The sequence below is a fragment of the Diceros bicornis genome, chromosome 5, assembly GCF_020826845.1.
Source record: "Diceros bicornis minor isolate mBicDic1 chromosome 5, mDicBic1.mat.cur, whole genome shotgun sequence".
Lineage (NCBI taxonomy): Eukaryota > Metazoa > Chordata > Mammalia > Perissodactyla > Rhinocerotidae > Diceros > Diceros bicornis.
The window spans coordinates 95,176,387-95,194,376 of NC_080744.1; the positions used below are offsets into that span (position 1 = coordinate 95,176,387).

At 52.1% G+C, this 17,990-nt stretch overlaps 1 protein-coding gene across 2 annotated transcripts in view; it reads right to left on the bottom strand.

Annotated features, from left to right (window-relative positions):
• Positions 1-515: 515 nt before the first annotated feature.
• Positions 516-17,990, bottom strand: part of AP3B2 (adaptor related protein complex 3 subunit beta 2) — a 33,723-nt gene continuing 16,248 nt past the window's right edge. For both annotated transcript variants that reach the window (XM_058540487.1, XM_058540486.1), the window contains exons 11-26: positions 17,102-17,164; positions 16,628-16,760; positions 16,234-16,343; positions 14,798-14,974; positions 9,154-9,340; positions 7,746-7,864; positions 7,104-7,212; positions 6,437-6,560; positions 5,832-6,012; positions 5,598-5,658; positions 5,176-5,282; positions 4,695-4,923; positions 4,196-4,280; positions 3,851-3,948; positions 1,043-1,181; positions 516-946 (exon numbers count right to left, since the gene is read on the bottom strand). In XM_058540487.1, coding sequence (XP_058396470.1) covers positions 796-946; positions 1,043-1,181; positions 3,851-3,948; positions 4,196-4,280; positions 4,695-4,923; positions 5,176-5,282; positions 5,598-5,658; positions 5,832-6,012; positions 6,437-6,560; positions 7,104-7,212; positions 7,746-7,864; positions 9,154-9,340; positions 14,798-14,974; positions 16,234-16,343; positions 16,628-16,760; positions 17,102-17,164 — 2,073 coding nt within the window. In that variant the 3' untranslated portion in view covers positions 516-795. The remainder of the gene's footprint in view (positions 947-1,042; positions 1,182-3,850; positions 3,949-4,195; positions 4,281-4,694; positions 4,924-5,175; positions 5,283-5,597; positions 5,659-5,831; positions 6,013-6,436; positions 6,561-7,103; positions 7,213-7,745; positions 7,865-9,153; positions 9,341-14,797; positions 14,975-16,233; positions 16,344-16,627; positions 16,761-17,101; positions 17,165-17,990) is intronic.

Below are 17,990 nucleotides of genomic sequence, written 5' to 3' on the forward strand. Positions count from 1 at the left end.
GGTGATCTGATGCAGGGCAGTTTGAGAAGCACTGTTCTACATCTCCTGTTCTTCTCTCTCCAAGATGGCTAGTTAGGTCATCTGCCCAGCCAGATGTGGGTTCTAGGTCCCGTATCCAGATGTAGTTAACATATTTTGAACCTCGCACCTATGTTTGGGGAATTCCCCACATTATGAGTCCTCCTTCCCAAGGTCCCATGAGGGGAACCAAAGGGGACTGCCAGCCATCGAAGAGGCCTCACTTTTGCAGAGGCTCATAAAAAGAACCAGGGAGTTCTTCCAGCTTGGCCTCCCCATCCCTGCTCAGATATCTCTTTCACAGAGCTACCTGGAGACTCGGAGATGGTCATCTTGGGGCCCAACCAGAGTCACCTCTGACAGTCAGTCACAGCCTCTCCTAGAGATCAGTAGTGATCATTCACAAGGGTCAAACACAGTCACTCTCAGCAGCTCTCCCCTCTAACACCCTTAGACAGAACCCAGAAGAAAGGAAAGGTGAGCCAGCTTCTAGGGAGAAGACATTTTATTGAGATTTTGCTACATAAATAGCTACAGAAACCTGGGAGGACTGAAGGGAGCAGCTGCTGTCTCCCTCTGCACAGGTCACTAAGGAATCCATGGGGAGGGGAATGGGAGGGAGCCTGGTAATGACCAGAGGGAGAGAGGACCTCCTGGATGCCATCTGGCATGAAGAGTCTAATATGAGAGAGAGAGAAATAAAGAGAGAGAGTCTAACAGCCCAGATGTCAGGAGGGAGGGACAGGTGGGGGTCAAAGAGGTCACAGTACTTGGGAGTCACTGGGTCAGAGCCTGTACCACATCCTTGACCAGCATGGTACCGATCACCATCTTTTCACTGTTGACTGTCACCTGGGCAGCTCCAGTGGGCCGGGCATCCAGGGTCAGCAGGACCAGGCTCCCGCTGGTCAGCGTCCTCCCTGCAAACCTGAGGTGAGGGTCGAGAAAGGGCCTCAGCTCTGGGGCCCCTCCTTCAAACCAGGCCCAAGAGCCTATCTCTTCCCCTCTGCTGGTGGCCTAGTACCTGTACTCATCAGATGTGCCACACGGGACACGACCCAGGTTGGCAGTGGCAGTCACTTTCTGCACCACAATGTGGTCACTCCGACAGGTATCTGGCAGTGTGAGCTTCTCTGTGATCTCATTCATACCTGTCAGCTTTCCTGGGGGCAGATGTCATGATGAGGGCAGAGGCTGTGGTAGGGCCCCCTGGGTCTGCCCACCGAGCATCCTCACCAAGCTCTCCTCAGGCTGGGCAGGTCTGAATCTCCCTCACCAGTCTTGGGGAGGGGGTACTTCCCCCTCAGACCTGGCCCTCCCTCAGGAAGCCCCTGTCAGCCTCCCCATCCCACCCAGGGCTCTATCCATGTTGTTGAACAAAGACTGATTTGCCGCTTTCCCGCTGTCAGACATCTGGGCCCCAGCCCCTTAGGAGTGGCCAGTGGACCTGGTGGCCAGTCAGTTTTAAGAGGTTTCTTCCACCCTGGACCCCACACCCTTTGGTCTTTCCTAGTTGGCCCTCCACCCCGAGTTCAAATCCCTCCCAACTCCTGGAGGTTGAGTCCTCACAGAGAGATCACTGGTGGCTGCTGCACTCCTGGCCAAGGCACTGGTTCTCACCAGATAGGCCAGAGTCTAGTAGTTACATGCAGCCCTCACAGGTGGACCCCTAGTTTCACCTGTGCAGCTCCAGATCTGGCCAGGGCTGCTGAAGCCCCCAGGTGCTCACAGCATCCCTGGAAACCTTCACTGTACAGGCCTGACCTTTCCTCTCCTCGCACACGCTCTAGGCCAGCTGTGTGAGCTCCTTCATCTGCCCTCCTGCCCCTCTTCTCTTCAGCCTCTCTCTCCTCCCTCTGCTGCTTCCCTCATTCTTCTCCTCCTTTTGAGAACGGACATCCCTTTCCTGTTGCTTCCATCCCCTCCATTTCTGACTAGTGACATTTTCTTGCCCCTGTACCTTTAGTCTCTCCATGTTCAAGTCTCCTCATTCCTAAGAAGTCCTCTCCAGAAGCAAGATCCCTCATCATGCCAGTGCTGTGTCTCCCTCCCCATTCATGGCCAAAGTCCTCCAAAGAGGACTCCATTTCCTCAAGCCCTGCCCTGCCCTCCCTCAACCCACTGCAGTTAGCCTCTGTCCCCCTTTTGCAATGACCTGCCTCTCTGATGCTGGCAGCAGCCTCCTATCTGCTGGCTCTGAAGGTCTTTGGTCATCCTTGCCTGCAGACCACCCCAAGGCACTCTTATGCCTTCTCATCTCTCCTAGTTATCTTCCCACCTCTTCTCTTATTCCTCCCCTCCTTTTTCTCCTGAAGAATACAGGTTTTCCTGAAGGAAGGTCCTTGGCCTTCTTATCTTCCCACCTGTCGCTCTCCCAGGGTGATCTCACTCATATTCACAGCTTCAGTTATCACCTCCATGCTCATGACTCCAGCCTAGAAGTGTGTCCTGGGCACAGATCCACATTTTCAGTTGTATACTAAGCACCTCCTCCTGAATTTCTCAAATGCATTTCACAATCAGCTTACGTAAAACTACCCATGATATGCCCTCCTCCCTTGCCCAGCCTATTCTTCTTTCTTCCAGATCAGGGGTTTGGCAAATTACATCCTTCGGGCCAAATCTGGCCCACCACCTGTATGGCCTGCAATGTTTTTTATATTTTTAAAGTTTTGGGGAAGAAAATTAAAAGATTAATATTTCATGACACAAAAATTATATGAAATTCAAATTTAAATGACAATAAATAGGATTTTATTGGAACACAGCCACACTCATTCATTTATGGATTATCAGTAGCTGTTTTTGTGTTACAACAGCAGAGTTGAGTAATTGCAGCAGAGACCAGATGGCCCACAAAGCCTAAAACATTTGCTTTATGGCTCATTACAGAAAGGTTTGCCGACCCCTGGTCTAGGTGAAGGGCATTGCCATTCTCCCTACCATCCAAGCCAGAAAGTCTAGAGTCAGCTTATATACTTCCCTCTCCTCCTTCTTAGGGCAAATGCCAGTGGCTTCCCTCTGCCAGTGCCTCTCCCCTACCCCAGCCCTTCCTTCTCTTTGTTATGGCTCTAATCCTGGTCCTCACGCTCTCTCATCAGATCTACTGCAATAGCTTTAGAACTAGTCACAGAATTTAGTCCAAAGTCACACACCAAGCGTGCAGGTTCAGACCTTAAAGCCAGGACTCAGAAAGCCCCATGTTCCTCCCACTTGTGCTGTCTTGCCTCTTTTCCCTGCTGCAAATTCTCCCAATTCCAATCCTAGCTGTGGATGTTGTCAGATCCTCTTTCTGAAGCAAAGGTCTGAACCTGACCCCTTCCTCACTCAGAAACCTTCAATGACTCCTTTACGGCTAGGAAGATGAAATCTGTAGTCCTTATCTCTCTACAGATGGGTTGGACCCAATAACCTCTGTGACCCCTTCCAGCTCTGAAATTCTAGGACTGAAATCTTTTAGCATAGCATTCAAGGCTTCCAGAAACTAGACCAAACATATTTTCAGCTTTGTTCTTACTAATTCTCTGAGCTAGGGACTCCTATGCCCCAAACCAAATTCCTCCCCTCCCCTCTTTCTGTAAACATTCACCAACACTTACTCATAATGTTTCTCCCAGCTGGAATGCTCGCCTAGAATTTTCTGCCTGCCTGAGTCCTCTCTCTCTCCAAAGCCTCACTGAAGGGTCCTGGCCTCCATAAAGCCTTTGCTGGAGCCACAAGCTGTGAGGCCTCCCTCCATTTGGAGGAGCTGAGGCCCCTTCAGCATGACTATGTGGTGGAGCTTCATGAGCCCCAGTGGATGGTGCTGAGCCCCCTCCCAAGGAGCACTCACCCTGTTCCTTCTTGAACTCATTCTCACTCATGAATACAGGGGCCATCAGCTCCCCAACGGGTGGCTGAATGGAGACGTAGAACTGTCGGCTTTGGGTGCTGGGAAGGGTGGGAGGTGACAGAGGTAGAGAAAGTGAGGCCAGTATCTCTCCCCTCACCTCTCACTTTGCTGGAGGCAGGGCTTGGAGGCAGCAGGAGACTGAGGTAAGACCTGAAGGCTTGGGATGGCTTCCAGACCCACCAGATCATGATGTATCCTCTCCTACCACCACCTCTAGCTGCCGTTTATTTTGACCCCACCTCTCCCCTGCCCACCCTCCCACCCTACCATGAGTTGGACACATACCACAGCTGGAAATTGGCCGCCTGGGTTGAGTCACAGAAATTAATGCCCATTATAGCAGTGGCAGACTCTCCAGGTGACAGGGACTCTGCAGTGGTGTGAGGCAGGGAAAAGAGGAAAGGGAGAGACACTATCATCTGATAAGTCTGGAATCCAGACCCATTCTCCCCTCTACTGCCAGAGCTGACACCCCTCCATGGAATCCTGGGTTTCTGGGCCCCTGGAGACCACCCTTGGTTTTCTCCTGAAATCTAAACACCCTCCCGCCCGCCCCCCCTACCATTTAAGTCAGTACTGAAACAACCAAGAACCTTCTGCTCTGATATGGACTTGCTCATTTCCTAGTCTATCTTGTCCACCAGGGTATGGATCATGTTAGACACCATCTCTGTGCCCCCATAACCTCGCCCCTGGCCTGGCACAGACAGGGCATCGGCAGCCATAGAAAGACTGACTCTGCCGAGGAGTCTCCTTCTCCTTCATGTCCAAAGCCCTTCCGCACCGATTTCAGGAAATTCCTGGATGCTGATGCCAGCAGGCAGTTTGGGGGTGCCCACATGCAGGCCCTTGATGGGGGTATCAGAGCTGTTGGAGAAGTGGATGTGCACAGACACCATGTGCGGGTCCCCAGAGAAAGGTTGACGGCTGAAGGCGTAGTCCACAGCTAGCCCCTCGCCAGCTACGCGGTGCAGCAGCTCCTGCCTCCCAACACCTGACACTGGACTCAGCAGCTAGAGGGGAGGAGGAAGTGGGGAAGAGTGGAAGTGAGCAACAAGGAGAGAGGCTGTCCCAGCCTTGTTCCCCCCTAGGGTCATCCAGCAATGGGACTCAAAGCTATTCCCTCCATCACATCCCCCTACACACAAATCCACACCATAGGATGCATCACAGAGATGTGTCCCTGTCCCAGTCCAGTCCCTCCCTCATTTCAATCACCGAGATGTGTCCCTGTCCCAGTCCAGTCCCTCCCTCATTTCACTCACCGAGGGCACCAGGGGGGAGTCTGTGAGTGTCAGGCCCTCCAGGTCAACAGCTAGACTGGTGGACACAACCGTAGGGGGAGACACAGGCTGGACACTGGGAGGGGTGACTGTGGGGGTAGATGAGGAAGACTGTGATGAGGGAGGGGCAAAGTAGAATTGGTTTCGATTGAGTAGGGAGCCCAGGGCTCAGGGAAACAGACAGTTCAGCACCATGGACAGCGATGCACACGTCAGCCTGGTGGCTCTAAGCAGATAACCACCCTCCACTCCCAACCCCAAACCTGGGGAGGTTGTCCTGCTGCCCTCTCAGGCCCAAAGAGGTGTTCTGTCTGCTCTCCCCACCCCAAAGCCCTGAGGAAGCTAATCCAGAGTCACACTCCCCAGGCCTCCGTCCCCCTGTGACTTCTACCACCCAAACTCACAGTCCTCTAGATCAAGCAGGGAGATCTCCTTGGCTGCAGGGGCGCTTTTACTGCTGGGAAGCTGAAAGAGATAAATGGGATGCAGATGTGGGAGGGGAGTACCCAGCCTATTTTGGGTTAGGTAGAAGATACTGTGGTCTCTTTTGCATGGTAGGGAGATGCCTGGGCCCGGCCCAGAGTATGGGGAAGGCCCTGGTCCATGAGCCCACCCCCTTCCTGCCCCAAGGCTCTCACTGTTTTCTTCCTCCAGGAAGCAGGTTCCATCTGCTCCTCCTCGGTCTCCGATGTCATCTCAGACTCTGATGAACTACTGCTGGAATCACTGCCCTCATCCGAGGACGAGACTTCTCCTTGTCCCTCTGGCACCTTCCTCTTCTTCATCTTCTTCTTCTCACCTTCTTCCTCACTCTGTTCACTGGAGAAGAAGGGACAAATGGGGCTCAGGCCCAGCCTGGACACCTCCTACTTGCCTCCCAGAAGAGCGGGGGAAGCCCTGATAAGTGGGGATGAGTGTGGGGAGTTTGGGCCAGTGCAATCCACACCTGGGCTCCTATGCCCAGGCCCCAGTGAGAACTTTAAGCTAGGCTGTGCCAGCTTGGGTCCCTGGCCCCTGACTGCTTCTCCATGCTGCCCCCATGAGGTGGCAGGCCCGGCACAGAGACCTCCTGCAGCCAGCCAAAGTAGCCATCACATGAGCTGACTAGGGCATCTGCAGGCCCCACCAGCTCACGAGGAAGCTCAGAGGCTCTTACAAGACTGGCTAAGGCTGAGTGTTAGCCCGTTTTTTTCCAGAGGAGACCCCTGAACCCCACCAGTCATCTGACTGGCTCCCCTCTTACCTCTCACTGCTCCTCCCTTTCTCCTCATCCTCATCCTGGTCTTCATTATCAGACTCACTGCTGGACTCCCCAGAGCCGCTCTCACTGCTGCTCTTACTGTCCGATTCACTCTCGGACTCAGGGTCTGTGGAGGAACTGTCTCAGGCTTCCCTCCCCTGTGTGTAGGTCTCCATTGGTCCAGAGCAGGGGCCCTGGGCTCCCAGCTTCAGACTCAGCACTGAAGCTGCAAACCCCCCTGACCTGCCCCCAGCCGCAGATACCAACTGGACCAACTGGGACAGAGATGGACCCGTGTAGATAGAGACCTGCACAAGCACACACACACCTGGAACAGGCAATCCCTCAGGGGCATAAACACACATACAAGTGCACACAAGCAGCTGCACACCCCCTTGGCCACACAATATAAAACATACACACATACCCCCCTCCCACTGGCACAAGGCACACACATGGGCAGGAACACAGAGCCCCCACAATATAAAACATACACACACCCCCCCACACACACACAAGGCCACAAGCCACAGACATGGGCAGGAACACAGGGCTCCCACAATATAAAACATACTCACACACACCCCTCGCACACACACAAGGCACACAAGGCCACGAGGCACACACATGGGCAGGAGTACAGGGCCCCCAGCTCTGCTGATCTCCTCACCACTGTCTGCCGACTCTGTGGGGCCTGACTCCCCCTCAGAGTCTGAGTAGAAGGGTTTCTCCTTCTCCTTCCTTTTCTCCCGATTTGAGCACTTGGTCCATTCAGGTACCTGAAGACAGGGAAAGTGTGAGGGGTGGTCATTAAGTCATGGCTGGGGAGGGGGAAGGAAAGCATAGGGCCTTCTTATCCTTTGCTCTGACTCTTTTGGGGTCCTACCTGGTCCTGTCCCCGAGAAGGAATAAGGGTGGGGAGGGAAGGGGCGCTGCCCATGGAGGGGAGGGGTGCTGCTCACAGAGGGAGCACTGCCAAACCAAAGAAGAAACAGAGTGTAGGGAAGGCACAAGGGGAAGGAGAAGGGGCAGCACAGGGTGGGAGAGAGCACTGCACACAGAGCAGAGGGCACACGGCACACGATGGGGGCGGGGAACCTCAGTGTATTCGCCCAACAGGCCCCCATGGGTCTCAATAAGAGAGAGATCTTCCTGCATGTGAGGAGGGTGTCAGGAGAGCTATGGCGTGTCAGGAGGGCCAGGCCAGCACTCCCAGGGCTCCCTGCTGTCTGTCCCTCCACACGTACAGACACACACATGCACACACACACGCACACACACACATGCAATTCAACCCTCCACCCCTGCTGACCTCCACGTTGCGCACAGATGGGTCCGGGGCTTCCTCTGGCCAGTCTGGGAGTTCCTGGTAGCCCGTGGCCTTGGCATTGAGCAGGTGGGACAGTGAGCCCAACTGGAAGTGGTCTCGGTCTTGGGACAGGGTTAGAGAGCAAGTCAGTAGTGGCAGTGAGGAAATGCCCTGGGAGTTATTTCCTAGGTGAGACTGGTGGTGATTCTGGTCGGGACTCCCTAGCTAGGTAGAAGAAAGGGGTAGGTGTGTCCCTTAATAGGTCTCCCCCCGACTGCACCTTCAGGTCCATATGCTGGAAGAAAACGCAGCATGGCCCGCATAGAGCAGGGGCTGAGGGGTGGGGGCAGGTGGGACTGCAGAGGAGGGCAGAGGGGACTCCAGACCCAGAGATGCTGCTGGCCTGTCTGCTCAGGTCTGCCTGTGGGGAGGCAGAAATGTGTGTGTGACTTCTCTTTCAGGGCAATGGGGGCTGCATCTGACTGCACAGCCAGGCTCAGGAAGGAGGCCTAGTGGGGGTGAGGACAACAACTGTGACCAAGAGGCTGGTAAGGCTGGGTCAAGGGGTGGGAGGCATGTCTGGTCAGGCTCTGGACTCCGTGTGGAGGGGTGAGCTGTCCAAATGGGAGTGGGAGGATTTCATGGCCAGAGGAGGACAACACAGACTTGTGAGTGGGGATGGTGTTGGGGAGGAGAAAGGGACTGTTCCCCTTCTTTCTGGGAGATTTTCAAATCTGCCCCATCCCTCAGAATCTCCCTATTCCTGAGGTCAAGGGAAGAGAAAAAGCAGAACCAAAAGCCAGCCAGGAGAACCAAGCTTTGTGAAGGAGGCTCCCCTCCTGTGCAGGTTCCTGGGTCGAGAGAGCCAGCTGGAGGACCCTCCCCTCCTGGCCTCTCTCAGAGTCCTTGTCACCGAGATGAACCCAAGAACAGAAGCAAGGCTGAGGGCCTGGGGCCTGGGGTTTGGGCTGACTCCAGTGACAGCCCACAGAGCACTGACAACTGCTTTCTCAGGACCCTTACAAACATACACGTCTCCTTCATATAGTGTTTTACTTCCTGCATTCTTGGGCCCTTGGTATTTGAAATCTTGATATATAGTGCCTGCTCAAGGAGAGAGCACGGAGGGGCACGGAGCAGAGAAGAGCCAGGAAGCCCATGCTGGTTGGTAGGGCAGAGACTCAGGTGAGATGATGGTGGTGGCGGTTGTGGGTGGGTAAAAGCCCTGGGCACTGCAGGGTGGGCAAAAGCGGTGGCCCAGGGGGGCAGGATTAGCATTCCTCCAGAAGTCCTGCCCACAAAAGCCTGGGGCCTGGCCAAGACTGCAACCTCAGGGAGAAGGTCTGGGACTGGGGTCCTGGCCAATTCCTCCCCTCCCCCCAGGACTGTTACCCTTGATTTCAGCTCCCACCTTTGAAGGATGACTCCAAGACTGGAGCTGGTTTGGGTGCCAGGAAGAGCTTCTTGGCATGGCGGCTGAGGGCCCCACCCTGCTCTGAAGGGACGATAAGCTGCCGGGTGAAGCGCGCTCGGTCTCGGATATCGTAGTTCTGGTCGTACTTGGCCAGACTCAGAACATACTGAGTCAGCAGCTTGGTCTAGGGGACAAGAGGTGGGACTACAGTCATCAGAGAGGGTCTCTGAACTAGATTCTTTAAGCCAGCACCTCCAAGCAGTGCTTCCCTCTCCCCTCTTATAGCTTGCCTCCACCCAACTTTCCCTCCCACCCTGCCGTTGCATCAGACTGCATTTTCTCTCAGCTCCCTGGCCCTGACTCCTGACCCCAACTTTGATAACTGCCTTGGACCAGCAAAGAGGCTATCCTTTTGGACTCTCCTCCCTCTTGGCCCTCGACTCCATTCTTCCTCAGGTTTGTGGTCCCCACTGCCCCAGGCCCAGCTCCTACCCAACGTAGTTCAGGCTGGGCCAGTCTCTTTACTCTGAGGTACCAGGGTGAGTGAAGGTCTGGACCATTCCGCCAGACCTCATAGTTCCCAGGCTCCATCACCCAGGGGGAAACTAGATGACAAAAAAAAGAGAGTGGAAACACATAAAGATCCCCTTGGCAGGGGCTGCCCTCATGCCCCATTGATCCACAAAGTAGATTCTGAGCAGCCTAGGGGTCTCAGTGGCCATGATCCACTCCTGGAAGGTCCTAATGAGATCAGACAAAACTGCAGCTGCCTATGGGTTTGCTGAAGTCACGTGGGGTTCATGGTCTGCAGTCAAGGCAGCCATATCCCAGGACCCCCAAATCTCGATTTCTGCCCTGATCCTGGCCTTGTCTACCTTGTCTTTACAAAATGTCAGCGGCAGCCATCATTTGTGGAGAGGCTTCTAGCACTGTGCATCAGGTCCTTCCCACCATCCCCTGTAACCTCCACAACCCTCCCGAGACGCAGGTGCTATCGCTCCTGTTTACAGGGGAGAAGCAGAGTCATTAAGTGACTTTTGCTAGGTTAAGGAGCCAGTCAGTGCTGCATACAGGCCTGGACCTGCCCAAGCCAGCACTCCATCTGCTTCCCCTCACTGCCCATCTGCTGACATAGAGGGCTGCCCTCATCCAGGTCTCTATCTCTTATGACCAAGACAGTCAAAACCACCAAGTACATACATCTCGTGTCACCACAGCCAGAGTGCCTGTGGCAGCAGGGGCCAGCGAGGGAGCCTAGAACTGACTCTGGTCTTCCCCAAGTTTATGGTTACATAGCATTACATCTAGCCTTGGACATGGATGACCCAGGTAATCCAGCAAGGTTATCAGGAAGATGACAATGAGGCGTAGAGCCCCAAGATGCTGGCCCAGAATCAGAGCTGCTGCTGTGGCAAAACTCTAGAGAGCCACTGTGACTCCACTGCTACCTACCACATGGCCTAGAGGGACTTCAGTGGCCTCACGTTCAGCTTAGTCCCTTCCAGCATTGTGCCACCTACAACACTGTTCCCCATCACAGATAAGTACTCTGAACCCCACACTCCCCTAGGACACCATCCCAATGGACTTCATCACAGTCCTGCCTCTCCTTTGGCCAGACACCATCACACCAGCCAAGTCTAGTGGATGTCCTTATCAACATGGTCCATTATCAAGATGCTGCTGATCCTCCTTTTGGTTTAACTGTGTCCCCCTCCACAGACTTCCCAGCTGGCTGATCACAGACTCTCTCCCTCCCCCCACCAAGTCCTTGCCTAGTTCTAGAAAGAAGTGTTTAGGAGTTGGATCCATCTGTTCATAGCCTTCACTGCATGTCAACAACCAACATAAGAAGCAGCTGGTCTACCCACCTCAACACAGCAAGATTTGCCTATAACAATTCATTACCCTTCTTCATCCCAAAGACCCATTCCCCAGGGATTATGGCGTCCAGTCTGCACCACCAGAACCCTCACCTCCCCTAGCCAGGTTGCGCAGGAATTATCGGCTGCTCAAGAAGGCCTATGAGACACGCTTCAGTGCACCAAGAACAGAACAAGGCTCTCACTGACCAGTGGGCTCCAGCTGCTGGGGAGAATTTTAGGTGGGGAACACTGATGCCTTTTCAAGTATCTATGCCAACATACCTGCTACCTTACAACCACCTGTTAAATCATGCAGGGAAAACTGGCTATTCAAAAACAAAAAAAAAAGATTTAAAATACATCCTTACCTCACATACAACATAAAAATAAGCTTTAGATGGATGGGGCAGACGTTCTAGGGTTCTCTCCCCCAGATCCCTGCCTCCTGGTGCTCATGCCTTTGTGTGATCCCCTCCCCTTGAGTGTCGGCAAGACTTGAAACTTGCTTCTGACCAATAGAATACGGCAAAGGTGACAGAGGTAAAACATAGTCCCATGATTAAATTTCATCATCTAAGACTCCATCTTGCTGGCAGACTGGCTCTAGAGACTTTTTCCCTTGTGGCTTTGATGAAATGAATGGCCATGTTGGGAGGCCCACATGGTAAGGAGCTGAGGGTGGCCTCTAGAAGCTGAGAGCAGTCTTCCAGCTCTCCAGCAAGAAGCCAGGGCCTCAGTCCTACCACCACAAGGAAGTGAATCCTGCCACCAACCATGTGAGCTCAGAAGTGAACCCTTGCCTGGCAGAGCCTTCAGATGAGAACCCAGGTTGGCCGACACCTCAACTGTAGCCTTGCATAAGACCCAGCTAAGCCATGGCTGAACTCTCGACCCACAGAAATTGTGAGAAAATAAACATGTTGTTTTAAGCCACTAAGTTTGTGGTAATTTATTACACAACAATAGAAAATTAATACAATGGACTAAAAGATATGAAAATAGAAAAAGAATCTGGAGGAAATTGTGAAAATTTTAATTTGTGAATGGGGAAACAACTTTCTAAATATGAAGACACTGGAAGGAAACAGAAATGAAAAGATTAATATATTGAACAAGACACAAATGTACCACTTCTGAATGACTACATATAGGCATCAAAAAAATTTTTTTAAGCTAAGGAAATATAAGATTAATGGTGGTCTTTTCTAAATGGTAGACTTATGGCTAATTTAAACTTTAATATTTTTCTGGATTTTCCAAGTGTTTTATGATGAGCATGCATTAACTTTATAATATGAAAAAAGTTATTAGCTTTTTTTTTAAATTCTGCAGAACTTATCAGAACCTTCCATCCACTGTAGAAGCCAAAGTTTAGCTCCCACGGTGCCCCCAGCAGACCCTCCTCCTACACATCTCACCAGGTATACAAAAGCAAAGTCACCTGCCAAAAACATTCCAGGCAGTTGCCCCAGGTGCCATCCTCCAGGTGGCTGTAATAACCACCTTCACTACCACCACCACCCCAACTCTTCTGTCAGTGCGTCTGCTGTCAGAGCCTTTGTGGCCTCTGGCCCAGAATCTGATTATCTGCTGAGCAATACCAGGGCAGAGCCTCTCGGTCATCTCCTTGGCCTCAGCCTGGTCCAGGATCTGGTGTGCAGTGGGGGGGTCAGTAAGTTGAGGGGGATGGCTAGGATTGTTGTGGCCTTGTGGCAGGCCCAGATATCACCCATGGTCCTGGGATGGGGGAAGTATCACTGCTGTTTTGCAAGGATGGCCATGTACACATCCAAGCCACCTCCCTCCTAGTATGCCAAGGATTCCTCTTTCTGCATCCCTCCCAGAACAGGCTGGGAAGAAAGAAGGGAGAAAGAAACGGAGAGTAGGAGGGAGGAGAAAAGTTCTCTTTATTAAGTTGAAGAACCATTTTAAGGGGTCTGTGTCTGGAAGGCTGCGCCTTCAGGTGAAGGGTGCCTGGAGGTCAGTGTCCGTTTTCCTGAACAGGGCCCTACTCTGAGTGCCCTGATGGGGGCTGGGACCCCTTGTGTCCTGCCTAGGAGAGGAGTTCAGCTGAACATACCCACAGCTCTCTGACAACAGCCGACCCTGACAACAGCTCTTATTGCTATGTTTTGTGCTCCTTCCTCTGCTTGGCTATGAGCATTGGGAGGCCAGTAAACACATCTCACTTACTGTCATTACTGCAGGACATAGCTCAGTGCCAGGCATAGGAGGCACTCAGGAAATGTATGTTAAATAAATCAATGGACAAATGTGCATGGAGCTAACACATGTAGCTGACAGTGACAACTTGGGGAAATGCCATATGGACACACCCAGGCTTAAGACAAAGTGCCAACATCACCTGGGGCTCGGGGCTCTGGCTCTGTCCTGAGCCCGTCAGACTTCCCCCTATCGGGGGAGTCCCCACCTGTGCTGCTTCATCTTGTCAAACATTCCTCCCAACTGCTTCCTCTTCCCATCTGAACAAAGGAAGCACACAAATATTTGTTCAATGACTGAACGCTTCCCATGGTGCTCCCTCTAACTTCTGTCTCCAATCTGCCTCTGACAATAGTGACACCCACAGACCCAGTCCCTCAGTGCTCCCACATGTGACTGCTGTCCTTCTCAACTCCTGAGGAGAGTCCCAGCACATGATGGCTCTGCCTCCCCAGCCTGAGCCCCTGGGGCCCACTCCAGCTACCATGGATCAAAGGAGTCACTGAAGAAGCACAAGTGCCACCATCCAAAGGCTCCCATGGAATGGCAAAGAGGCCACCTTCAGGCTGACAGGGATGTCACAATCTCCAGGGTATAGCTATGCTGCAGACCCCAGTCACCCACCCAGATGCTTTGCTCCAGTGGTTGGCAAACTTTTTCTATAAAGGGCCAGAGACTAACTATTTTAGGCTTTGCAGGCCATATGGACTCTGTCACAACTAGTTAACTTGTCGCAACTTGTAGCACAAAAGCATCCGCAGAGAATAAACAAACAAATGAACACAGCTGTGTTCCAATAAAACTTTATTTACAAAAACAGGTAGTAGGCCAGATTTGGCCCATCAGCAGTAATTTGCCAACCCTTGTCTTGCTTAACTGAGTGGGGCAGTAAGTGTGGGAACTATCAAGGTGCTTGGTGTCCCCAACACCTAGAAAAGCTCTGTGCATTACACTTTATTCCTACAAGAATCTCCTGGGACCATCTCAGGGGATGCTGGACACTCAAGAGGCCTGATATTCCAGCTTGGATGGGCCACATCCTTCACTATGGTATTTCTTGTAACCTTTCACCTTGGGAATGCCAATGGCTGCCAGCACCACAGAAGCCCGAGCAGAGACTTGCCTCCTTATCTCTAGTACAGACTGGCCAAGCATCATCGAGCTTTGGGAGGAAGCACAGACCACATCTCCTGGGACGCATGTTCTCCCATCAATGTCTGTCCCGTCCCCTCAGCCTCACTCAACTGTGGTTCTTCACAGCCCTAGTGTTCCAAAGGCAGCAGGTAGGGACACTCCCACTGGCAGATTGGAGGTCACAGCCCCACAGGAGAGCCTGTTCAACAGTGGCCACCATCCCTACCAGGCCCTTGGGTCCCAAGAGTGGCTGTGGACACGGGGGTAGCATTGGTTACCTGGGTATACCAGCCACCTGCCCTGAACTCTCTTCAGAAAGAGGTGCTGGAGTTCATGCCTACCTGGTGAGGGCCCAGAGAACATTGCCAGGGCAGTTTCTGGGGACCAGAGTGTTTTAGGCAGCATCTCTCAATCTTTACCTGCTTAGAGTTGGTCAGGTACAGCTTGGCCGCCAAGTTGATGACCTGTAGCTTGACGATGTCCTCCTCTGCTGTGAAGGACTTGGCCATTTTTCTCAGCACATCAGGTGCAATCCTGGGGACGTGCTCACAGTACTCACCAATGAGCCATAAGATGCTGGCTCGGGCCATGGGCACCTGTGGGTATGGGAGAGGAATTAGGACTGGGGTGGATGTGGGAATGTGGGTGGACATGTGGCCTGTCAGGGAAATGGCACTCTTCCCATCTGTGCTGGCCTATTGTGTCATGGAGTTTTCTGGAGATGAGAGTGGGGGTGGTGGGAGAGGGACTAAAAAGTAGGTATTGCCTGAATGCAAACTGGGGCAGCCTCTATGGAAAGCAGTATGGAGATTCCTCAGAAAATTAAAAATAGAAATACCTTATGATCTAGCTATCCCACTACTGAGTATTTATCCAAAGAACCTGAAATCAACAATCCAAAGAAGTTTCTGCACCCCTGTGTTCATTGCAGCATTATTCACTATAGCCAGGAAGTGGAAGCAACCCAAGTGTCCCTTGACTGATGATTGGATAAAGAAGATGTGGTGTATATATATATATATACACACACACACACACAGACACACACACACACAATGGAATACTACTCAGCCATAAAAAAGACAAAATCATCCCATTTGCAACAACATGGATGGACCTGGAGGGTATTCTGTTAAGTGAAATTAGCCAGACAGAGAAAGACAAACACCGCATGATTGCACTCATATGTGGAAGATCAACTAACACATGGACAGAGAGAACAGTTTGGTGGTTACCAGGGGGAAGGGGGTTGGAGGGTGGGCACAAGGGGTGAAGGGGCGCATTTACATGGTGACTGACAAATAGTAATGTACAACTGAAATTTCACGTTATAAACTATTATGACATCAATTAAAAAAAAAAAATGTGGGCATTCCCTGGGCAGCATCTCCCCTCTTCCCTAGGGTTTCATTAGCATGGGCAGAGCCTTCAAGCCCAAAGCCAGTCATGGTTTAAAAGGTGAATTTTCTGGATTCATTGTACCCTGGATGCTTTACTGCCATATTATTCTTCCTGAATCTTCAGCAGTGCCTTGTTTGAATGTTTCAATTTGGTAGTACAACAGAAAACCACTGGATTTGCCAATCAGCCACTGTTGGCCAGCACTTTAGAGAAAACACGAGTGGTGGTGCAGGCCGTGGAGGGATCCCCAAAGGGACCCCCAAAGGGAAGGTGACTCTTGGCAAGGTCAGGGTCACATAGTCCCATCTTTCCCCTCCTTCCACCTGAAGACCTTTCAGAGCCAGTATGGAAGGTGTGGAAGTTGATTTTATTTAGGCTAGAGCACTTAATTATAGTCTTAAAATCACAGGCAGGACACGGGAGTGGAGAGGGAAACACGGGGTTCCTCCCTCACCTGGATGTTGTCTGTGAGCTTTGCCAAGTGTTTGATGATCTCCCCGTGCTGTGCCGGCTGCATCTGCAGCAGCTTCTTAATGACGACCACTGACTCTGCGACCACAAGCTCTGCGGAACAGGAAATGAGTATGTGGACCCCGGGACAGTCAGATGACCACACACAGGTGGACAGACACACCTGCAGTGCCCCCAGACCCTTGGCTTTCTTCCTCAACCCCCTGCACTTCTCCAGTGGCCCTCAGAGGAAACACCTGGACACTAATTGAGGTGGATAGACTGAGGAACACACATTGTGCCTGGACAGACAAGTGGACACCCACTGGCTGTCAGAGTCAGACATGCAGGCAGATACCCACTGGTCATCAAAGTTAGACACTCAGACAAACACTGACCATCACGGTTGGACAGTAGCTGCACCAGGCCATTGAGGCAGGTGTCACGGACTCGGCCTATGTTAGTTGCACAGCGTCCAATGGCCTGGATAGTGGCTGCCACGAAGTCCTTGTCCATGCTGCGAATGTAGGTCTGTGGGACACCATGACAGAGTGACCCCCAGTAGGCAGTGATCCCTCAGTGACTCTGCAGGCTTGAGAGTCACCTTCAGAAAGGCTGTCACCCCTTATTCAATGACTCATCATGCCAGAGGCTAAACTCTGGAAGAAGGAGTGACACTCTAATCCACAACCCAGTGACTCCCCAGCCCACAGCCAGCAGAAGACATTGAGAGGGAAGCTAAGGTAACAGTTTCTCCACTTTGGGCTCTTAGGAGAAGGTTTGACCCATCAGGACAATTCTCACTGAGCACGAGGAGCTGCAGGGCAGCTCTCCTGGGCCCCTCTGGCTGGGAGCTGGCCCCTGGCCTGTACCTGGAATTCCCGTAGGACAGTAGGGATGTTGGTTTCATTGGCCAGGTTGGTCAACACTTCCAGCTGCAGGGAGGCAAAAATGGCAGCGTGACCAGTGGGCTTTCTGTGCCTTCATTCCAAACACACCTCACCGACCAGAAAACAATCCTCAGGATAGCCCTGCATCATCCTTGGACTGATGAGGGAACTGACAGCTCATGAAACTTGTCCAAAATGCAGGAGGACCAGTTTGCCTCTTAAATGGATTCCCTGACAGAATACGCTTATAGTATGATCCCGTCACATCTCCACCTCCATGGAAAACTTAAAGCCTCCCATTGCTTTTAGGATGAAGACCAACGTCCTTATCACGGTCTGTAAGTCCCTGAATGATCTGATCGCTGTCTACCTCTGATCTCCCACCACCCCCCTTGTCCACTACGGCCCAGTCACACAGGCCTTTTGTCAGACCTCTTCCTGCCTCAGAAAGGCTTTGCACGTGCTGTCTCCTCTGCATGGAGCGATTCTTCCCATTCTTGTTCCTGCAGTTACCTAGATAATTTATGTTCACTTCTCAGGCCTTGGCTCAAGCCTCACCTCCTGAAGGAAAGTTCCTTGACACTAGACTAAACCAGGTCCTCCTATTTTATGCTCTTACAGCTCTCTGCACTTTTCTTTCATACCATATTTCATAAACGGATTTTTATAAGTGTTTTATGATTAGTTGCTTAATGTCTCCTCCTCACCTCAACCACACTGTAAGCTTCACAAGGGTAGGGTGCCTGATTAGACTGCTCTCTCATACCCCTAGACCTAGCGATGTGACTGATACACAGGAGACGTTCCAAAGCGTTAGGAGGATTAACTGTTGCTGAGCGAAGTCACTCAATAACGAGGAGGCAGAGCAGGA